At 44.4% G+C, this 22,349-nt stretch overlaps 1 protein-coding gene across 7 annotated transcripts in view; it reads right to left on the reverse strand.

Moving 5' to 3' along the window:
• Nucleotides 1–22,349, reverse strand: part of ENPP2 (ectonucleotide pyrophosphatase/phosphodiesterase 2) — a 264,936-nt gene that overhangs the window by 121,521 nt on the left and 121,066 nt on the right. For all 7 annotated transcript variants that reach the window (XM_075352916.1, XM_075352917.1, XM_075352915.1 and 4 more), the window contains exons 3-5: nt 10,552–10,707; nt 6,293–6,415; nt 2,268–2,328 (exon numbers count right to left, since the gene is read on the reverse strand). In XM_075352916.1, the coding sequence (XP_075209031.1) occupies nt 2,268–2,328; nt 6,293–6,415; nt 10,552–10,707 (340 nt within the window). The remainder of the gene's footprint in view (nt 1–2,267; nt 2,329–6,292; nt 6,416–10,551; nt 10,708–22,349) is intronic.

Below are 22,349 nucleotides of genomic sequence, written 5' to 3' on the forward strand. Positions count from 1 at the left end.
ATGTGCTTCACAGAATTTTATAACATTGAGCCATGGAAATGCAAATCGAATGGTTAAGTTTGGGGTTTGTGTCTGTCCAGGGCTTAAACTCGAACATGGAATTTTTAATTTTTTATTTTTATTTTTTTAAAAAGCTCATGTCTGAGTTTGGAGTTTGGGTATTGTGCATACGCTAATAAAAGTTTGGCTGCACTGCAGCATTTCAACAATCAACAAGCTTTATTGCAAGGGGAAAATGCCTGTACGCTGCTGCAAACGGAAAATAAAATAAAAAAAAAAAAAGAATAAGAAGGATATAAGGTCCTCCTATTTTTGATAGCCAGCCAAGGTAAAGCAGACAACTGAGGCTGGAAAACCTCAGCTGTCTGCTTTACCTTGGCTGGTTAGCAAAAATAGAGGAGACTCCATGCTGTATTTGGAAAAATATATTTATTTAAATACATTTTGAAAACGGACCATTTTTGATAACCAGCCGTGGACTGGTAATATCAGGCTGAGAAGGTCCATGGTTATTTGGCCCTTCCCAGCATAAAAATATCAGCCCGCAACCACTCCATAAATTGCACATCAATTACATATGCCAAATGTGGTACTTTGCCCGACTCTTCCCGATTAAGCCCAGGGTTCGTAAAAGTAGAGGTGTCTATCAGACACCACCATTAGTAACCCAGGAAGAGTAGAATTAAAAAAAACAAAAAAAAAAATAGTTTATTTGAATACACTCCGTTTTTCACTAAGTTATTAAATTAGAAAGAAATCCTCGAAGTTCCAAGGAAATCCAATGGTGTAATGTCCCACAATGCCCATCAATTCCTATGGAGATTCATTCTAAGAACGTTTCCAGAACAAGGCTCCTTAGGTCACTGTTGGTCAGTGATAGGTACAAGAAGGAGACATTTTGGGCTGCCACCAACCGGCAGTGAACCATGGAGCCAAGTTCTTAGAACAAAGATCTATAGGAATCGATGGGCATTGTGGGATATTACATCATTGGATTATGTTGGAATGTTAGAACTGCAAGGATTTCTTTTTAATTGGTGAATGAGGGATAGTGTAGGGCAGTCTTTATTCAAATAGATGTGCGTGTGAGTGCGTTTTAACTTTACACTTAATGGGTTAGTAAAGGAGGTGTTTGATAGATTCTCCACATTAATAACTCCAGGGCTTGATGTCTGTTGTCAATTCACAGCTGACATCAACCCCAAAAATATTACCCTGATTGCCACCGCACCAGGGAAAATCGGGAAGAGCCGGGTAAAGCACCAGAATTGTTTCCTGTAATGGATGTGCCACTTCTGGGGCGGATACTGGTATTTTTTAAATAAATATTAAAAAAAAAAAAAAAAAAAAAAAAAGAAGAAGAAGAAAAACTGCGTTGGGATGCCCTCTATTTTTGATAACCAGGTAAGATAAAGCTGATGGCCGAGAGCTGCAAACATCAGCGGTCTGTTTTACCTGTGCGGATTATCATAAATAAGGAAAACTCCACGTCATTTAATTCCCTCTCCATATTTATTTGCAGGGCAATTGTTCTGCCCTTACCCCCTTTTTGTAGCCCTCTAGCCATTTCTACAACCATTTTACAGCACCAAAATTCAGGTCCCCACTTTTTAAATTATTTAAATATAATAAAAATTAAAAAAAAAATCGCCTTGGTATCACCTCAATTTTTGATAACCAACCAAGGTAAAGCAGACAGCTGAAGGGTTGAAACTTGTCTGCTTTACCTGTACTGATAATAAAAATAGGTGGGAGTCCAGTTTTTTTATTTCCGATTCAGATTTGTTTGCAGGTCAATCGCCCAAATTTTGCTTCCTTTTTCAGCCCTTTAGCCCTTACTATGAGTATTTTAAAGCACCAAAGTTGGGGTCCCCATTGATTTGTTTGGGATTTGGGGTCAAGTCTTGCTGCTGATCTGAAATTTTTAAGTAAAGTACGGCTGAACCATAACTCCCATGGGTCCACTTACCCCTATTAAATGACTAAGAAAAGAAAAGGATGAAAATTAAATGATAAATTGGGGTTTTGGTATGTTAAAGCTGCTATGGCAAATCCTAGAGTAAGCATTACTGCAGCATTAAGGGAATCAGAATAGAAAATAAACCACACAATGGTAAAATATAAAAATTTTCTTTGTAAAATCTAAAGGACCATATAAGAAAAAATAAAAAATGGAAATACCCATTTAAAGTCTGAATAATTATATAATAATATTATATTATTATTATTATTATTATTATTAAATAAATAAATACAATGCTCCATACCCTGCTGGACACTCTGGATGTTTAATTTCTTCGCAATCATCATCTACCCAACGGGTTCCACCTAAAAAAAAAATAAAATAAAATATGTAAAAATAAATAAATAAATAAATAAATAAATAATTAGGCCAATATGGCCTAATACACAATACACAAAGTTCCTATGAAGCAGTAGACTCTTTACATGTACACTGCTTGCATACAGCAAAGTATTATGGAGGTATCCTACCCTAGGAGCAATATACCGTTCTTACACAGCAGTCAACGATAGACAGATTTATCTATCCCTATACACCACAATTTGCCTTTTCTTGGACTTTGGACTGTATGTAACATAGTAATACCCTTGATATGCTTCAGTAAGAAATTAAACTACAAGGTCTATAGACTTCTAAAGGTGCTTTTTTTCTGTACAATTTTCTGACCCTGTGTCAATGAGGCTTGGGGCTTAAAGGGAATCTATCAAAGTGTGCATGCGCAGGAGCGCAATGGCGGCCTCTGCGCGGATGATGCAGGACGTGTCATCCACACAGAGCTGGGCAGGAGGACAGCAACTGCACAAGATTGAGGAGATGCCGGACCGGAGGGCAGCAACACCCATCAGACCGGACCGCCCCGAGTATAATAAATGCATTTTTTTTACATTCTACAGAGCAGCCTGGGCTCTTATGTGACACCCTGGCAAAACCAGGTGGTCACAGATAGGCCCCCACATAACACCTTCCCTCACTTAGGAAACACACAGCCGACCTGAAACCCTAGTCGCCCCCCTTAGGGAAAGATAGACACACCAGTGGGCTTGACCAGGTGGTTGGACACGCCCACCCAGGGCTCTAGACAGCCGAGGGCGGGAAAACAAGCAGTTCTAGTCAGATTAAGTTTGGAGTTCAAGTTGAGAGGAGTGTGGGCTGGAGCTAGGTGTAGCTCCAGCAGAGGAGGTTCAAGTTGAACGGTGCCAGGGTAGGAGCCCTGGTGCCTTTGGCTAGGTGGGAGACGGTGGTCCCCGTCAGCAGAAGACGAGAAGACGGCTCAACAGAACTGAGGTGGACCAGGACAGGGTTGTAGCCTGCCGGTACGGACACGGGGAATCGACCCGGAAACCGGAGCACAAATGGGGGTACTCGGACCCTGAAGCCAGGACCGAAACCAGCGGCCTGTTTAATTAACCAATTGAGTCCAGGACTAGAGGTCCTGTCCCACCCAAAGTCCCTCATAGAAGACAACAGCCCACCGATAGGGATAAGAGGTCACCGCCAGGGCCCATAGATCCCACGGGCCAGTGTCTGCGGGCATGGCTCCTTAGGCCACATCCAGCTGGGAGCAGACTCCTGAGTTCCAGACTAGGCAGTCCACCATACACAAAGTCAGTGCAGAGGAAAAGGACAGAGATCACCAGCCTGAGTGGGGGACCCTGAATGCAACCGGCCGCGGCGGCCGGCCACCAGCACCTTGGTTTACCACAGACTCGTGTGGTTTATTTACAGTGAGTAACCAAAACGTTCTCCTGTTGCTGTTATACCCTGCGCAAAGACACTGGGCCCCAGTGCAACCATCCCTACCCATGGAGGGGTTAACATCCAGCTGCCCCTACATCTCCCCTGGTTACCTCATAACAGCAGCGGTGGTGTCCCACCTCACCACACACCGTGGGTGGCGTCACAAACTTAATACGGCCTAGCCCGTACATCTACTTTTTCATTCCCTTTCCGTTCCCTTTTCATTCGGCGTGTCCACGAGACCTCCGGGTCCGGAGACCCTCGAGCCACCCCCCTTAGGAGGTCCGGATCAGAGCAGCGGCGGCTGCTGGCACGGGGCATCACACTTATATACAGCATTTTAGAATACTGTATGTAACAGGGGTCACTGTTGGTGGCCACAGCTCTTAAGGAAAAGGCTCCTGCCATCCACCACCCCTCATAACCGAAAACCTCTCTTACTCCCACCGCCGAAATAAAGCACACCACAACTACTCTTTAGTGGACGCGGTTGGCCACAGCTTTATTTAACTTTCTTACTCGTTGCTTTATATTTAAATTCCAACTTTAAGCTTAGACCAAAACAGTTTGCCCCTCCTGACCCCTGGAGGGCACGTCCGTCCTCGGCACCAGTTTGAATCACCGCTAGCTGTGACTTGTACAACATACAAACTGAAAACCATAACAATAAACATAAGGAGCACAAAAAGGGGGAGGGTGGGAGAGCAGCTGCCATACAGCCGATGCCGGAAAGAGGCCATAGGTCAGCGGGGCCCACCCTGTAAACCCCAGGGGTGAACCATTCTGCTATAGGGGACTAATAAGCTGGGATCGTACAATACGGAAGAGGTGGGCACCACACTCCATTTTGCATATCCCCATGGGAGAACTTGCCCCAAGCACCCCTGCAGGGATAATTGCACTGAACCTATTAACCATTCGCACACCCCCTCTAGGCCTATGGGAGGGAAACAAAAGGCTACCTAAACACGCCGCCTGGGCCAGTAGTCAGGGCCCCACTTGCCTAAGTGGATCGTGGCCCTACAATCTTGGTTACAGATTCCCTTTAACCCCTTCACGACCATGGACGGATATATCCGTCATGGAGCGTGTCCCATTAAGCCCCACCCCCTGCCGCGGGCAGGCGGCGGCGGTCGGCAAACATATCAGCTGTTTTCAACAGCTGACGTGTGCCTGCTAGCCGCGGGTGGAATTGCTTCCACCCGCGGCCATTAACCCCTTAAATCTTGCTGCCAAAGTCTGGCAGCAAGATCTAAATGCGCGCGGCCATGTTTTTTACTTACCGCCGCCCCCACCGGAAGTCACGTGCGTGATCACGTGACTATCGGTGGTTGCCATCGTAGCACAGGGTCATGTGATGACGCCTGCAGCTACGAAGTTTCACTTTCATTTTTCCTCGGCCGGGAGCAGAGGGAAAAAGAAAGTGACTATTTCTGCTGTTTACAGCTGTATAGCTGTGATCAGAAGACAGCGATCGGATTGCTGATCGCTATAGCCCCCTAGGGGGACTAGTAAAATAAAAAAAAAAAAATAAGAAAAAAAAAAGCAAAAAACCTAAACGTTCAAATCCCCCCACTTTCCCCCCATTTAAAATTAAAGGGTTAAAAAATAAATAAATATACACATATTTGGTATCGCCGCGTTCAGAAATGCCCGATCTATAAAAATATAAAATCAATTAATCTGATTGGTAAATGGCGTAGCGGCAAAAAAATTCCAAACGCCAAAATTACGTTGTTTGGTCGCCGCAAGTTTTACGCAAAATGCAATAACAGGCGATCAAAACGTAGCATCTGGGCAAAAATAGTACCATTAGAAACGTCAGCTCGAGACACAAAAAATAAGCCATCACTGAGCCATAGATCCGAAAAAATAAGAACGCTACGTGTTTCGGAAAATGGCGCAAAACGTGCGCCACTTTAATTGGACAAGCTTGTGAATTTTTTTTAACCCCTTAGATACAAGTAAACCTATACATGTTTGGTGTCTACAAACTCGCACCGACCTCAGGCATCATGCCCACACATCAGTTTTACCATATAGTGAACACCGTGAATAAAGCATCCCAAAAACTATTGTGCCATCACACTTTTTTTGCAATTTTTCCGCATTTGGAATTTTTTCGCTGTTTTCCAGTACACCATATGGTAAAACTTATGGTTTCATTTAAAAGTACAACTTGTCCGTCAAAAAACAAGCCCTCATATGGCAAGATTGACGGGAAAATAAAAAAAAGTTACGGCTCTCGGAAGAAGGGGAGCAAAAAACAAAAACGCAAAAACGGAAAGTGCCCCGGGGCTGAAGGGGTTAAGCTTAAACATATAGAGACGTAAAACCAAGTGCTCATTGTTGACCACAAAGACAAAAACAATGTTAACTTAAGAAAATACAAATCTAAATAAGTAATAAAGAATAGATAAAAAAAAATAAAAAGTCACCATTAATACCATTTTTATTCCAGAAAACAGATGCAAATACAATGAAATTTGAGCTCAAATATTGAAATAAAAAATAAATAAAAAAAGTGCTCACCTTTACACATTATCTGATAGTCTGTACAGCAGTCTCCTTTGGCCAGGCAGTCATCCGAGCAATAACACGCACTGTCATCATTTCGGGCCTCACCACATCTATCCTTACAGCTCCAGCCACGTCCTACCATAACGAAAAGAAAAAATTGAGTGAACTGAATCCAAAACAACCATAAATTTGCTTGCAAAGTGTTGCACAGACCCGGGCCATAAAACTTTAGAGGGAATCTGTCAGCAGGATTTCACACCAAAAATATTTTATGAGAATGTAGCTTTGTAAAAGACAAGTCAAGCAACATCTTTCCATACTGAGAAAATCAGCATCTCAGTTGATATGCAAATATGGTATAGATCTAAAGCCTTCGTCACTCCAGCACTATTCCCCGCCCAACTCTGCTTCAGCCTGCTTTACTGAATTTACACAGCATAGAGGCTGTCAGTCCGGCAGGAGGAGGCCGTCGCACTGGGCAAGGACTAGAACTGTAGTGACAAAGGCTTTAGATCTACACCTACACTTTTACTGAGAAAACAGCATTTCAATTGATATTCAAATGAGGGTGTAGAGCAAAAGCCTCCGTCACTCCAGCTCTATTCCCAGCCTCCTCCTGCATGACAGCCTCCATGGTGTGTAAGGTAAAAGGAGCAGTCAGTCAAAGAGGCTGAAGCAGCATAGGGTGAGGAATAGAGCTGGAGTGACATAGGCTTTAGATATACACCCTTATTTGCATATAAATTGAAATGCTGATTTCTCAGTAATGGAGGTATGGACCGACTAGGTGAAGGTGCTGCTGAACTTGTCTTTGAAAGAGCTACCAAAAGCCTATAAAAAAAATAAGAAAAAAAAAGTGAGGGAGATGCACAGGCAAAATATATGAAGGTGCGACATCAAAATTAAATATAAGACCAGAGAAAACACCTCACCATAACGATAAGCCCACCTGTATATAAATAGAATACATTTTAAATGAAGCCAAAAACAATACATCGTAAAGTCAATTAAAACAAAATATTCACAACACCGACAGCAATATACAAGAATATAACTACTACAATGCTGCTCCTATGTACAAGAAGTATATAATTATTATAATACTGCCCCTATGTATAAGAATATAATTACTATAATACTGCCTCTATGTACAAGAATATAACTACTATAATACTGCCCCCTATGTATAAAGAATATAGCTACTATAATACTGCTCCTATGTACAAGAATATAACTATAATACTGCTCCTATGTACAAGAATATAACTACTATAATACTGCCACTATGTACAATAATATAACTACCATAATACTGCTCCCTATGTACAATAATATAACTACTATAATACTGCCCCTATGTACAAAAATATAACTACCATAATACTGCTCCCTATGTACAATAATATAACTACTATAATACTGCCCCTATGTACAAGAATATAACTACTATAATACTGCCACTATGTACAAAAATATAACTACCATAATACTGCTCCCTATGTACAATAATATAACTACTATAATACTGCCCCTATGTACAAGAATATAACTACTATAATACTGCTCCTATGTACAAGAATATAACTACTATAATACTGCCCCCTATGTACAAGAATATAACTACTATAATACTGCCCCAGGTACAAAAATATAAACTATAATACTCTTTCATCCAGCATCCAAGTCCCCTATGGTTAGAACATTTGAAAATAAATGCAGTAAAGAAAAAAAAAAAAAGCAATAGAAGAGAAGTGTGTGTGTGTACCAAGCCAACCAACCCTTCATTTCATACACACCTTCAGCCATAGCTGAAAAATAAGCATGAACTACATCAAGTAGTCTCCAAACTATAGTGGAGAGCATGCACAGGACTCGGGAGGCAGCGAGTATCAATACCGGATTGTGCCACAGCAGCTCGGCTACAGGGAGCATAAGTGGCTAATCCTCACGTAAGTTTAGCGAGGTCTATCCTAACAGATCTCCTTATGTCCTATTAGCCCGTTACACATGCTCATACAAAATGAATACTGTTTGATTTAGGAACATGTTAGCACCGTGCCCCGTCTCCCCGTTAAAACGTCATAAAAAGTGACATTCATCGAGACCAACGTGTATTTATTAAGTGGTTTCTTTAATTAGAGAGAGTGGTGAACCAGACCAGATTAAATACAACCACCTCCCACATTCAGAATCTCAAAACCACACTTATACTTGGCTTACTTTAACCTCTTCTGCCCTGTAAATCTTTCCATGAGGTTATTCTGAGCAAAAAGGAACACACAAAAAAATAAAAATGGAAAAAAAAAATGTAATTAAGGATTGAATGCTGAAGAGGTAAGGTCTCATGAGAACATCCAAAGCCAATTTCATATCCAACACCTCCCGAGCACCTCCCCAGCATCGGTATTTCTGTTGAAGACAGTGGCAAAGCAACAGCCCTACCAAAGTTTAGATAAAAAATAAAAAAAAAGTTAAAAAAAGTGAACGTCATCAAGAACAAAAACTAGGGCTCAACGGCAGTGTATTTAGTATGATTAAATATGGATCACACAGGCTGAAATTGGATCTAATCGTGCCCCGTTGATCATCAACTCAACCAAGATCCAATCGTGCCCTGTTGACCATAAACTCAACCAAGATCCAATAGTGCCCTGTTGACCATAAACTCAACCAAGATCCAATAGTGCCCTGTTGACCATAAACTCAACCAAGATCCAATAGTGCCCTGTTGACCATAAACTCAACCAAGATCCAATAGTGCCCTGTTGACCATAAACTCAACCAAGAGCCAATAGTGACCTGTTGACCATAAACTCAACCATAGCAATGAAAATAGAAATGTAACCACAGAAAATTATATTATATATTTTTTATTATACGAGAACAACCCACATAGTGGGGATATAAAGCAGAAAGTACCAAAGAAGTTAGATGTTAAAAAAAAAAAAAAAAAAAAAAAAAAAAAAGTTGTGCCATTTCTCACTAACCTCAGTGGGTGACATGAGTGACGTAGGTTTGGTTGCCAGTGCTTAAGTCATGTCAAATATATTATACCTCCTATCCCAGTAAGTGTACACCTTTAAAACATATAATGCCCCCTCTATAAAGAAAAGGCCACCCACAGGAAACAAATGAAAAAAATCCTAGTTTATGCTCCATTGACCTCAAATGTCTTCTGCTCAGCAGATTGGGCTAGCACAGGTAGCGCAATGCAGTGACGACATTGGGCCACCGGGTCACGGCCTAAGCCAATGGCCCCAACCTTTCTCAAGAAAAGCCACATTCAGGTCTGAAAGAGTGTTACGAGCCACATTCAGCTCTGAGAGGGTCACAAGCCACATCCAGCTCCCGCCCCTCACAGCAGTGACACCCAGAGCCCCTATTACTAGTATAATGATAGCCAAAACTTTTACATAGAAATCACAACACCGAGGCAATATACCAAGATCCAGGGATTCCTACATTTATTCAGATATGCTCTTTTATGTGCAGCTACTTACGAATGTCACCATCTTGTGACCTGCTATTGATAGCTATTTACAAGACCTGGTGCAAATAAACCTAACTGGCAGACAGCCATGAGCCACAGATGAAAGGAGCGCAATCCACATGTGGCTCTTGACTCACAGGTTGAAGACCCCTGGCCTGTACCATCTTGTACCCCAAAGACCCAACACTGGTTGGGCAGGCAATAATTTCCTGCTGTTCTGCAAGATTCAAATGTATCACCAACACCATGAGTGTCTAAAAGGGGTTTTGGGATACCTCACCAGAAGTCTGGGGCATGTGCACCCGGATTCACGACTTTAAGCAGCACAAAATTTCAAGGTTAATAAAAAAAAAAAAAACCCAAACAATTAGTACTTCGAAAATTTAGAACCCTCAGAATTTTCCACCCAAAGCAACCACTTCTGTTCCTCTAACCCCAAGACACACCTATGGGAGCCAAGAACATCTAAAACCAAATCAACCGCTAAGGGAAAAGTGAAACAGACTTCGGTTTTAGACTGCAAATCTAGTGCCCCCAATGGAATTATGTAGTTTTTTTTCTGAAATATATTATTTTTTGGGGATAACTTCACCTTATGTAAAAGGGTTTACCTTCAGGTCCTACAAAAGAAAAAATCTCAACGATAACACACCTATTGGACCCTCACAGAATTAATACTTCCGCATACGTACAAAATCTTTTCAATTGAGACCAAAAAAAAAAAAAAAAAGTATTAAAATTAGCCCATATAACGTTTAATGACTGATTTCGAACACTGTACCCGTCTTCAGGCAGAGCTGGTCAAAGTCCTGGCAGCAACTGTTGTAACTCTTACAGAGGTTGTCGCAACGGCAGGCGGGAGGATCAGCTTCTTGAAGCTCGAAACATCGGTCCTTACAGGAACCAGAAGTGCTGTCCCAAGGAGGGTCATTGAGAACTGTATAAAAATAAAAGAAAAGGATAAGCAAAAAAAAAAAAATAAAATAAAAATTTAAATGTAAAACACATATGCAGTGCCTAGAAATAGTATCCACCACCACCACCCCACACAAACATTTTCAAGATTAAAAAGAAAATATTCTTGACAGTAAGCGGATCACAGTGGGACCACCGTAGAATCACTAGGCCCACCAGCCTTCAGCTGTGATTTTTGAGGAAGGCCAAGTGTTGAATTTCCTTGCAGTGCCATCTCAAGAGAAGTTAGGTATTAGGCTATGTGCGCACGTTGCGTCGGAGTACCTGCAGTTTATTCTGCACGTTTTCCTTCCCTTGGTTTTTGACCAAATGGCTTTTGGCCATTTTTCAGCGCTAAAAACGCATGCGTTTTTACCGCGTTTTTAGTGCGTTTTCAGCGCTTTTTACCTGCGTTTCTGCAGATGCGTTTTGTAGATCAAGACACTGAGAAATAAAGTTGGAATAGTCAAAAAGAATGAAAAAAAGAGAAAAAAAAAGTATAAAATTAACTTTTAATAAAACTATATGAAAAATTATCAATTTTAATGAAATAATAGCGGTTATGCACATTTTAACTGGAAAATAGGTAAAGTTTATTATTTTTTAGAATTTAAATTTTCGGTTATTGTGTGTGTGTGTAAAGGAACATTAGAACCCTTTAATTTATGGCCAGAAAAGCATGCGTTTTTGGAGCCAAAAACACAGTGGAAAAGCAGGTAAAAAGCATGAAAAACGCAGGAATTGTGCTTTTGGTTGCATTTTGCATTGACTCCAATGTTAAGGAAACGCTGCAGAAATGGCAAAAACAACTGACATGCTGCTTCTTTTTCAGCATGGTTTTTGACCACAAATATGCAAATTAAACGCTGCTGAAAAAAAAGCAAAGTGCAGACAGGATTTCTGCTTTTCCCATAGACTTTGCTGGAAAACAAAAACGCATGCGTTTCAGCGCAAAAACGCTGCCGCTAAAAACGCTGCAGAAACGCGGGAAAAAACGCAACGTGCGAACATAGCCTAACACAGTGCTTGTTCAAAACAAAATGTTTTCTATATAATGAAGTACAGAACAGGCACTTCAGAGCAATAACTATCTAAATACTTCTGGTATTCGTTGATTAGTCCTGCACATTGGTTTGGAGAAATTTTAGCCCCATCCTCTCTATAAAACAGCTTCACCTCTTATGTTGGTGAGTTTTCTTCCATGAACCTACGTACGTTTCAATATCTTTAAAATCTTCGTCAGGGAAGAGGCATCTCACGATTCTCTGACGAAGATTTTAAAGATATTGAAACATACGTAGGCTCTTGACTCTTCTGAGGCCCTCCTCGGACGGGGCCCCCCTATTACATCTGCTTGTACTGGTGAGAAGCCCCATTCAGGCTCCTCCATTCTTGTACCTTTTTCATATATAGCTTTTCCTGGGACTGCTGGTAACTATACAACCCTATAAGCATTTTTAGCTTTGGTTTGTTGGTCTGTTGTATCCCTACCTTCAATATGGAATTTAATGTTATTATACAGACACCTAACCTTGCATTTGGAGTCTGTGTGAATTCATGGACCCTATTAGCATACATTTAAGTTTTTGTTCCAACATGTCCCAATATGGATCTCTTCTGACCTCATGGGGGAAGGGGGGGCCGCTCTTCACCCTTTTAACATGTTTTTATGACATTTGGATGTTCACCTCTATGTCTTGATTTATGAATAAAATTTGTATTCTTTTGCACTAAAAAAAAAAAAAAAAAAAAACTCATGTTCTCTTCTTCTTGATATGACACGGAGTTTGTGCCTTATGTCGGGATTCAGTCGAAACAAAACCCACCTTCTTCTCTGTATGGTATTGTGGAGCATTTTCCCCCTGCTAAAAAAAAGCAGGCCCAGACCATCGTGCTGCCACCACCATGTTTGACAGTGGGGATGGTGTGTTCAGGGTGATTAGCTGTGTTGCTTTTACGCCAAAATATATAATTTGGCATTGTGCCCAAAAAGTTCGATTTTGGTTTCATCTGACCAGAGAACCTTCTTCCACATGTTTGGTGTCTCCCAGGTGGCTTGTGGCAAACTTTAAACAACACTTTTTATGGATATCTTTCTTCTTGCCACTCTTCCATAAAGGCCAGATTTGTGCAGTGTACGACTGATTGTTGTCCTATGGCCAGACTCTCCCACCTCAGCTGTAGATCTCTGCAGTTCATCCCGAGTGATCATGGGCCTCTTGGCTGCATCTCTGATCAGTCTTCTCCTTGTTTGAGATGAAAGTTTGGATGGACGGCCGGGTCTTGGTAGATTTGCAGTGGTATGATTCTCCTTCCATTTCAATATGATCGCTTGCACAGTGCTCCTTGGGATGTTTAAAGTTTTGGAAATCTTTTTGTAACCAAATCTGGCATTAAAACTTCTCCACAACAGTATCATGGACCTGCCTATTGTGTTCCTTGGTCTTCATGATGCTCTCTGTGCTTTAAACAGAACACTGAGACTATCACAGAGCAGGTGCATTTATACGGAGACTTGATTACACACAAGGGCTTATATTTATCATCAGTCATTTAGGACAACATTGGATCAGAGATCCTCAATGAACTTCTGGAGTGAGTTTGCTGCACTGAAAGTAAGGCTAGGTTCACATTTCCGTTGTTTATGATCAATCACAATCTGCCGCTCTGATAAACAACGCAATCCGTTTGTGGATTACGTTGTTTCCCATAGACTTGTATGAGCGGCTGATTGTGACTGATGCCCTTGCGTTGCATCCGCCGCCCGACTGATCAGTCGTGGAACGACTGACCGTCGGGCGGCAGGAACGCAGCATGTAACGTTTTTTGAGCAGTGGAATCCTTATGTTGTTTTCACTGCGCTTGCTCAAATCTTGTGTTTAATCATTCAAATGAATGTCTCTCTCTCGGCGGCTGAACGATCAGCTGATCTCCCGGCGGCCGGCTTTTGAGAGCGATCAGCTGATCGTTCTTTCGCTCTCGATTACAGCGGAATCCGCTTTATCATGACAATGAATTCCAATTCTTGTCACTCGTTGTACAACGCATCAGTCACAAGCATCAAGCAATGCATGTGACTGATGCAAAACAACGGAAATGTGAACCTAGCCTAAAGGGGCTGAATAGTATTACATGCCCCACCTTTCAGTTATTTATTTTTTAAAAAAAGTTTGAAATAAGCAATACATTTCATTCAACTTCACAATTGTGTCCACTTCTTGTTGATTCTTCACCAGAACATTAACATTTTTATCTTTTTGTTTGAAGCCTGAAATGTGGGAAAAGGTTGAAAAATTCAAGGGGGCCGAATACTTTTGTCAAAGTAGCTAAGGGGTGAACACAGAAGAAAGAAAAAGACCTAAAAATTAACTTTTAATAGGGGTGTTTAAAAAATGACAAAGCGTCATTACATAAAAACATGTCATAAAAGCAAAAGACACAGAGTCCACAATAGCCACCAAGCTCAAATGGGCTAGGGACAGGTGTCAGGCACGTAAGACAAAGAACGTCCCAAATATATAAACCCAAGTTACTAGGATATTATATCACGCACCACCCACATAAGGAACCGCCTTTTTGTCAGGTGATCGGGTTCAGGATCCCACCTTCCTCACAATAATGTGGGTCCCCCCAAACGAGAACGATCTTACCGCAATTCAGAAGATGGGCATCAGCAGATCACAGACTAAAGGCCCTGTCACACACAGAGATAAATCTGCCACAGATCTGTGGTTGCAGTGAAATTGTGGACAATCAGTGCCAGGTTTGTGGCTGTGTACAAATGGAACCATATGTCCATGATTTCACTGCAACCACAGATCTGCCAAAGATTTATCTGTGTGTGTGACGGGGCCTTAAGGCTCAAGTACATTGGTCACCATCCAGTAGTTTTAAATACCAAGTCACGTGGTGTTACCGCTAAATACATATGGCAGAGAGAACTCATCCTCCCAACGCTTTTCGTATTATATACTCTTCAAGGGAGTTTCTTCAATGATGCTCTGCATATAGTCATTCCTTAGACGAGCATTATAATATTTGCCCCAATGCACAAGCACGTCCTTCATACCCGGACTCAAACAACTGGTTGGTGACCAATGTACTTGAGCCTTAGGGGCACTTTGCACACTACGACATCGCAGCTGCGATGTCGGTGGGGTCAAATTGAAAGTGATGCACATCCGGCATCGCAGGCGACATCATAGTGTGTAAAGCCTAGATGATACGATTAATGAGCGAAAAAGCGTCGTAATCGTATCATCGGTATAGCATCGGCGTAATCCATAATTACGCTGACGCGATGGTCCGATGTTGTTCCTCGCTCCTGCGGTAGCACACATCGCTGTGTGTGAAGCCGCAGGAGCGAGGAACATCGTCACCGCAGCTCCCATAGGATATCCGGAAGGAAGGAGGTGGGCGGGATGTTTACATCCCGCTCATCTCCGCCCCTCCGCTCCTATTGGCCACCTGCCGTGTGACGTCGCAGTGACGCCACACGACCCGCCCCCTTAATAAGGAGGCGGGTCGCCGGCCAGAGTGACGTCGCAGGACAGGTGAGTCCATGTGAAGCTGCCGTAGCGATAATGTTCGCTACGGCAGCTATCACAAGGATATCGCAGCTGCGACGGGGGCGGGGACTATCTCGCTCGGCATCGCAGCATCGGCTTGCGATGTCGCAGCGTGCAAAGTACCCCTTAGTCTGTGATCTGCTGATGCCCATCTTCTGAATTGCGGTAAGACCGTTCTCGTTTGTGGGGACCCACATTATTGTGAGGAAGGTGGGATCCTTTTCCTATTATAAAGGGTCTTATACCGCTATCAGGAGTCCCACTGTTTTGAACCCGATCACCTGACAAAAAGGCGGTTCCTTATGTGGGTGGTGCAGGATATAATATCCTGGTAACTTGGGTTTGGATATTTGGGACGTTCGTCTTACGTGCCTGACACCTGTCCCTAGCCCATTTGAGCTTGGTGGCTATTGTGGACTGTGTGTCTTTTGCTTTTATGACATGTTTTTATGTAATGACGCTGTGTCATTTTTTAAACACACCTATTAAAAGTTAATTTCTAGGTCTTTTTCTTTCTAAGGATTGTGTTCACCCCTTAGCTACTTTTGACAATTACTGCTACCAGGGGTGATTTTGGTGGTAATTTTTGCTAATAATCTATCGGCCGAATACTTTTGCAAGGCACTGTACATGTGCAGAGGTAGTACTTACTCCCTCCAAATAAAACTTTCTGGGATTCATTCTATGGTGCTGGTGAGAATTAACCCCTTTCCGACTAAGGGCGTACGGGTATGTCCTTAGTTGCCTATCTCCTGTTACCAAAGGCTCCAGCAGCAAACTCAAAGTAATCCCTGCACATCTCTGCTGATCTGATAACTTGTTAACCCCTTTTGATTGCGCTGTCAAATACTGACAGCGATTTAAATGGCTGCGGTGGGTATCCCCACCGCTACTGGTGGCCCTGTGATCGGGGTGCCTTGGTGTTGCCATGGTAGTGCGGTGTCCGCTGATGACACCTTACGCTACCATAGCTCACATTGCCAAACCTTGATTCTTTTCTTTTTCAGCCATTCCGATGTAAATTTGCTGAAGTATTTAGGATTATTATCCCATTGCATGGCTCAGTTTCGGGCCAAGCTTTAGCTTCTTGATAGAAAGTCGTGTATTTTTGAATACTAATTATACAGAGGAGGAGTTCATGGTTGACTGAATGGTGCTCAGGTCCTTCAGCTACAAAACAAGGCCAAATCATCATACCTCCTCTACCATTCTTCACAGTTGGTTCGAGGTGTTTGTGCCAATAGGCTATGTTTGGTTTTAGCCAAAAATGGCAAAAGACATTATGGCCAATTATCTACACCTTGGTCTTGTCTGTCCAAAGGACATTGTTTTAGATATCTTGTAGTTTGTTGAGATGCAAGTATGCAATCTTTAGCCTTGCTAAGAAGATACTGTCTCCTTACACCACTTCCAAACAAGTCATACTTGTTCAGTCCATTTCTAATTGTTGATATAGAATAGTTCTGGCACGTCAAAAAGATCAAATAGAGAAAAAAAGGCTCTTAGGATGCTTAAATGGTTTTATTTGTGCATAAGTCCAAAAGATATTTCATCCAGAAGATATTTCATCCAACGTTTCGACCATTTAATTAGTGGTCTTGAACGGTTCTTCCCTGGGGCCCATAGCCTATATCACTACAACAAGATCTGTGTCACCACACCTGGCTTGTTAGCATCTCCCAGTCCTTCACTTTATTCAGGGTCTCTTATAGAACCCCATAGGGATTTTTATCCCATCATCCAGCTCATCTATATTTATGCTTGTATGACATTAAGTACTCATGTTATCCTGAGGCAATTAAGATTCTCTCAGTGAGGGTATCAAGATATTCCTTCTTTTACTCTCATCATTGATTACTCACAGTATTCCAGCAACCGAATAATTCCCTGTGCAGAAATAACTACACTTTCCATTAATTCCCCAAAGCATTTGTGTCGCCCTGGGCAAGCCAGGGGTCACAGGTCACAACACCACCACACCCCACACTCCAGGTAGGCACATCTGCTAACCAGAAATCCTTGTTGCCTTCCTCCAGGAGTCTGTTGATGCACACCAGGGGGTGGGCCAGGCGGTTGGCTCCGCCCACCAAGGAGCTCACAACTCTGGAGGCGGGAAAACCAGGCAGTTAGCCCCGGGCAGGGGAAGAGTGAAGTCCAGTGAAGGGCTAGAGTAAACAACCAAGAAGTGAAAGTGGAGGAAAGAAAAGGAGTAAAGGAGGAAAGCAAGAAGTGGTGACAGAGCAGAGAGTGTGCAACGCCTGAGAGCCCAGCTTTGTGTAGGGCTAGAACAGCAAGGTCAGCGACGGCGGTGACTGTCCAAAGGGGGACCGTTTGGAAGTTCCTGGAAGGACCCCGTTGGCTGTGTGCCCGGTGGTCTGGAGCAGTGTTCTGAAGGACAGTCAGCACCAGGGCAGGGGCCTCTCGGACCCCGGCAAGGCTAGGAGTCGCCAAATTTGCCGAATCCGTCAGTGAAGGGGACGTAGATCCCCCAGCAACCAAGTCCCGATTGACGGCAACAGCCCGACCATTACAGGGGAGACACCGCCACCGCCAGGGCACCAGTTTCCCCAGGGCCAGCGCCTGCGGGCAAAGTGTCGAGCTCCTCCGGCCCAGATTGCAGTCGGGGAGCGGGTAACCGGAGGGAATCCACCGCTACCATCAGTCAACATAGGTGCAAGGAAGAGAGACATCACCGTCACCTACCGGGAGTGCAGGTGCAGCCGTCTGTGGGACCGTCCTACCAGCCGTTTGGTTTACCGTACAAACTGTGTCCAAGTCTCAGGCTGAGTGAGTACCACAGTGCCGCAAGGCACAGCGCTGCCCCCGCGTCCCTGCGCCCTCCAGGCCCTACACTTTACATCTCTTCACCGGGCCCCGGGATCACCAACCCCTACCCACGGAGGGGCAACACAACACCTGGCTGCTCCCCATCACCATCCCCGGGATCCCCGCATTGAGCAGCGGTGGTGCTACACATCACCACAACCGTGGGTGGCGTCACGGACATTATCCCAACACCCCAAACAACCCCCCTTTCACTCACGGGCGAGGAGTGCCGCTCGAGAAACCCCGGGATCCGGCCTACGGCTCGAGCCACCACTGAGCAGCTGCCGGACCCGAGCAGAAGGGGTGAGCGCGGTGTGCTGACACCCTCCTCCCCGCCCACGACACATTCACCTTTGACCGTTACATGGTTCTCCAGAACCGTCCATATTCCGTAACATTTTTTGGAAACGATCCTTACCACTTATCTCCTATCTCCCTCAGTGCATAAGGACTGCATTCGTTGTCCACTTTGATCTTGTGGCGTTTCATACATGCAATAGAATACGTACCGCCCAGTTGTTCAGATAGATAATCTTTGTCCTTGATAAAGACCACTAATTAAATGGTCGAAACGTTGGATGAAATATCTTCTGGATGAAATATCTTTTGGACTTATGCACAAATAAAACCATTTAAGCATCCTAAGACCTTTTTTTCTCTATTTGATCTTTTTGGTGTGCCAGAACTATTCTATATCGATTTTGGCTAATTATTCTGAGCACCCACAATATACGCAGTGAGCCAGGAATAAATCGCTTCTATTTCTAATTATTATGCCATGAACTTGAACATTTAATATGCTGACTGAGGCCTTTAGAGTTCAAGCTGTAGCTTTTTTTTTTTTTTGCAGTTTTTCTGAGCATTGCACGATCTGACCTTGGGATGAATTTGCAGCTACATCCACTCCTAGGAAGATTATCAGTTGTCTTGAATGTTTTCCACTTGTGAATCATCTTTCGCACCTTACGGCAGACTTCAAATGGATTGAGAATGGCATTATAAAATTGTTCCCAGATTGATGAGCAGCTGCATTTTTATCTCTGAGATCATTACCAACTTGTTGCCTCCTTGGCATTGCTACAACATACGCTTGCATATTCCGGGCCAACAAACAAAATGAAAAAGGTATACTTAGGTTTTCACATTCTGCTTTGGCCTAGTTTTTGTTAGATAAATACCACTAAATTTATTCACCCGATGTTGGACTTGCCCAATTTTAAAGAGATTCTGTTGCCAGGTTTTCCCCATGTAATATACAAGCACCACCTTTAAGCTATATTACATATCACTCCAACACACCATGTATACATTTTCCATTGCCAAAACCTAATCAGCACAGTCCGGTCAAATTGGGTCTCAGGTTGGACGCTTGGTACCTCCTCTCACCCCGTAACCGTCGTTCCTACTATCATGATGGAAGTAGATGATGTCTCCTACAAAAGCTTCAACCATGTATGTGCAGGTCTGGATTTCAACTACACAGGACTTGAGATTTGTAGAATTTTAGGCAGTATGTTCATTAATATGCAGGGGGCTTATACACAGATTGCTGGAGTGCTATGTAAGAGGGCTTAACGGGTTCGTTGACTAGTGGGACAACCCCATCTCAATCCCCATGTTTGTCCCCTTAAAAATAAAAAAATGTTTATAGTCCCCGCCTGCGCTATTCCAGCGGCGTCAGTACTCGCTCTCTCAGGGCCCACGAGGCTGTTATTAATGTTGGGCCAATGTGTAGAAGTGGGTGCAGAAACATCTGCAGGTAAACATCTCCATCTGCTGTCTGAAAATGTAAAAACAGAAGCAGGAGTCGAAATGTGAATAACCAGGGAGTAAAGACCTCTGTTTCCTGGTGAGAACAGTTTAGACAATGCATCGGGGTCCGGAGAGACATGTGATGCAGTGACAAAATATAAAAGGCCTGGAAAAGGAGGAGTTGGCGCCAGAACCTCAATGGGTAAGGCAAAGAGGTCTGAAGTGAGCTTGTAGCCCCATGGCCCCAGAAGGGTCAGAGAGCAGCCAGATCACCTAAGAGGCTTGAGCACAGCGTAAGATGGGTGACCCTAGCTGAGAGGAGGATCTAATACGTAAGCAGACAGGAAGATCGTTAACCATAGCTGAAAGGAAGATCTGTGACCCATGCCAGGAGAGACCCGAGATCTACACCAGTAGAAGCCCACAACCCGCGCCTAGAGCAGAGCCGTAATTTACGCCAGCAGAAGTACCTGCACACCCAGACCACACCAGTCAAGGTACAGAGCTGGGATGCCCCTTTGTGAGATCTATAGGCCCAGAGTCCATACGAAGACAGTTGAGAGTCGGAGCCCACCCCTCTCTTTTACAGGTCCAGGAGGATGCCTGCGGTGATAGAAGGGAGACGAGTGAGCCGGACCGTCACTTTAAGCACCAATGTACAGTGCAGAGGTTGACCTGGGCTAGAACAGCAGGTAGGGTGGGGGTTGACTGGAGCACAGGAGGTCCAACACTTCCTGATAGACTTTATTGAGAGGACTTTTGGCCTAGTGGGAAAAGGTAACCCCTGCTAGGGCTACTGTGCCTAGAAGGAACCGGCGCAGTAACTTCGCCCAGGGATGGGTTCATTATCCCTGCTAGAGGGACATCAATAATCCCTAAGAGACTTTGCTGTTACTTAGATTACAATGTTAAAACTTATTGTGTGCTCTGTATTGTGTTATTTACATGCCCTTGTATTGTGTATTCACCTTGTTTAATGGATCCCTTATTGCTGAAGTTCCCACCAGATCGCGAGCAATATACAATTCATTGCCTTTTTTCTACCTCGTGTTATCTGCATGTTGCATACGACCCCCTACTTCGTTACACGTGCTTGGCACTGCTCAATACTTGATCCAGCATAGAGGTGTTCAGGTACTCACTGTGTTCAGACGAATATCGCGGGTCCTTCTGTAAGAAGGTGGTCAGCGTAGGAGAACTTCCCCCTAAAGACACCGACCATAATGTTTTATTATATTTAATGTTGGGAATTGTGTAAGTGCTACTGCTGCCCGTAATGCACAGAGCTTCAGAAGTGTTCGGCTGACGCCACTTAGCGCTGAGGCCTGGTAGGACTTTAGTAGAAATTTAATGCAGCTGTGTGTGTGTCGCGGGCGGAGGGGTTGGGAACGCCGCTCGCCTGGGAATCGCTGGTGCTCGGGTCCGGTGCTTCTGCTCCACGGTGGCTCGAGCACGGGGCCGGACCCGGGGGCTCGAGCAGCGCCTCCTCGCCCACGAGTGAAAAAAGGGAGGGAAGTTGGTTGGTGGTGATGGGATGTTGGTTGTGACGCCACGCACGGGGTTGTGGTGATGGTGGGCATCACTGCTGCTGGTGACGGGGGTTCCTGGGAGCGATGGCGGAGAGCAGCTAAGGTATTGGCCCCTCCGTGGGTAGGGGCTCTTGGTCCCGGGGTCCCGGTTGGGGAGTAGTGAGTAGGGGATAGGTGCAGGTGCCGATGCGGGGAGGCAGCGTGGACGCGGGGGCAGCGTTACGGTGCAGCGCGGTGCCGGATGGCACTGGTGTACTCACTCAGGTAGACAAGAACAGAGTCTCTGGTAAACCAAACGGCTGGATGGACGGGGCCCGCAGTCGACTGCTATGTCTTCACTCTCCCCGGACCTGTTGATGGTGGCTGTCGTTCCCTGCACCTATATGTAAGTGTTTGAACCCTATGGATTCCCACGGGTGGTCCGCTCCCCGGCTTGTACGTGTCGGGAGAGCCCGTTTTGCCCGCAGGCGCTGGCCCTTGGATCTCTGGCCGTTGGCGGTGGCTCTTATCCGGACGGGTTGGGCTGTTGCCTTCTGACGGGACTTGGTTGGGAATGAACCCCTGAGGTCCAGACCGCAATCAGAGAATTTGACTGTTACGGCGGCTTCCGAGCCTAGTCGGGGTCTGAGTACCCTGCCTTGGTGCTTGGCTTCAATTCGCTCCCCAGTTCGGTACCGGCGGGCCACCGCCCGACCCCGGTCCTACGGTTCCGCAGACCTCCACCAACTACTGCAGACGGCCACCACCATCTACCGACCTTGCTGAGCCTGGGCTCCGACCCAGACACACACAGTCCTTCCTCTCACTTCCACCTCTCACTTCAACTGACTAACTGAACTGACTACTTTTCCCGCCTCCAGGCCTGTGAACTCCTCGGTGGGTGGGGCCAACCGCCTGGCTCCGCCCCACCTGGTGTGGACATCAGACCCTGGAGGGAGGCAACAAGGGTT

This window comes from Anomaloglossus baeobatrachus, chromosome 6 (genome assembly GCF_048569485.1).
Source record: "Anomaloglossus baeobatrachus isolate aAnoBae1 chromosome 6, aAnoBae1.hap1, whole genome shotgun sequence".
In the NCBI taxonomy this organism is placed as follows: Eukaryota; Metazoa; Chordata; class Amphibia; order Anura; family Aromobatidae; genus Anomaloglossus; species Anomaloglossus baeobatrachus.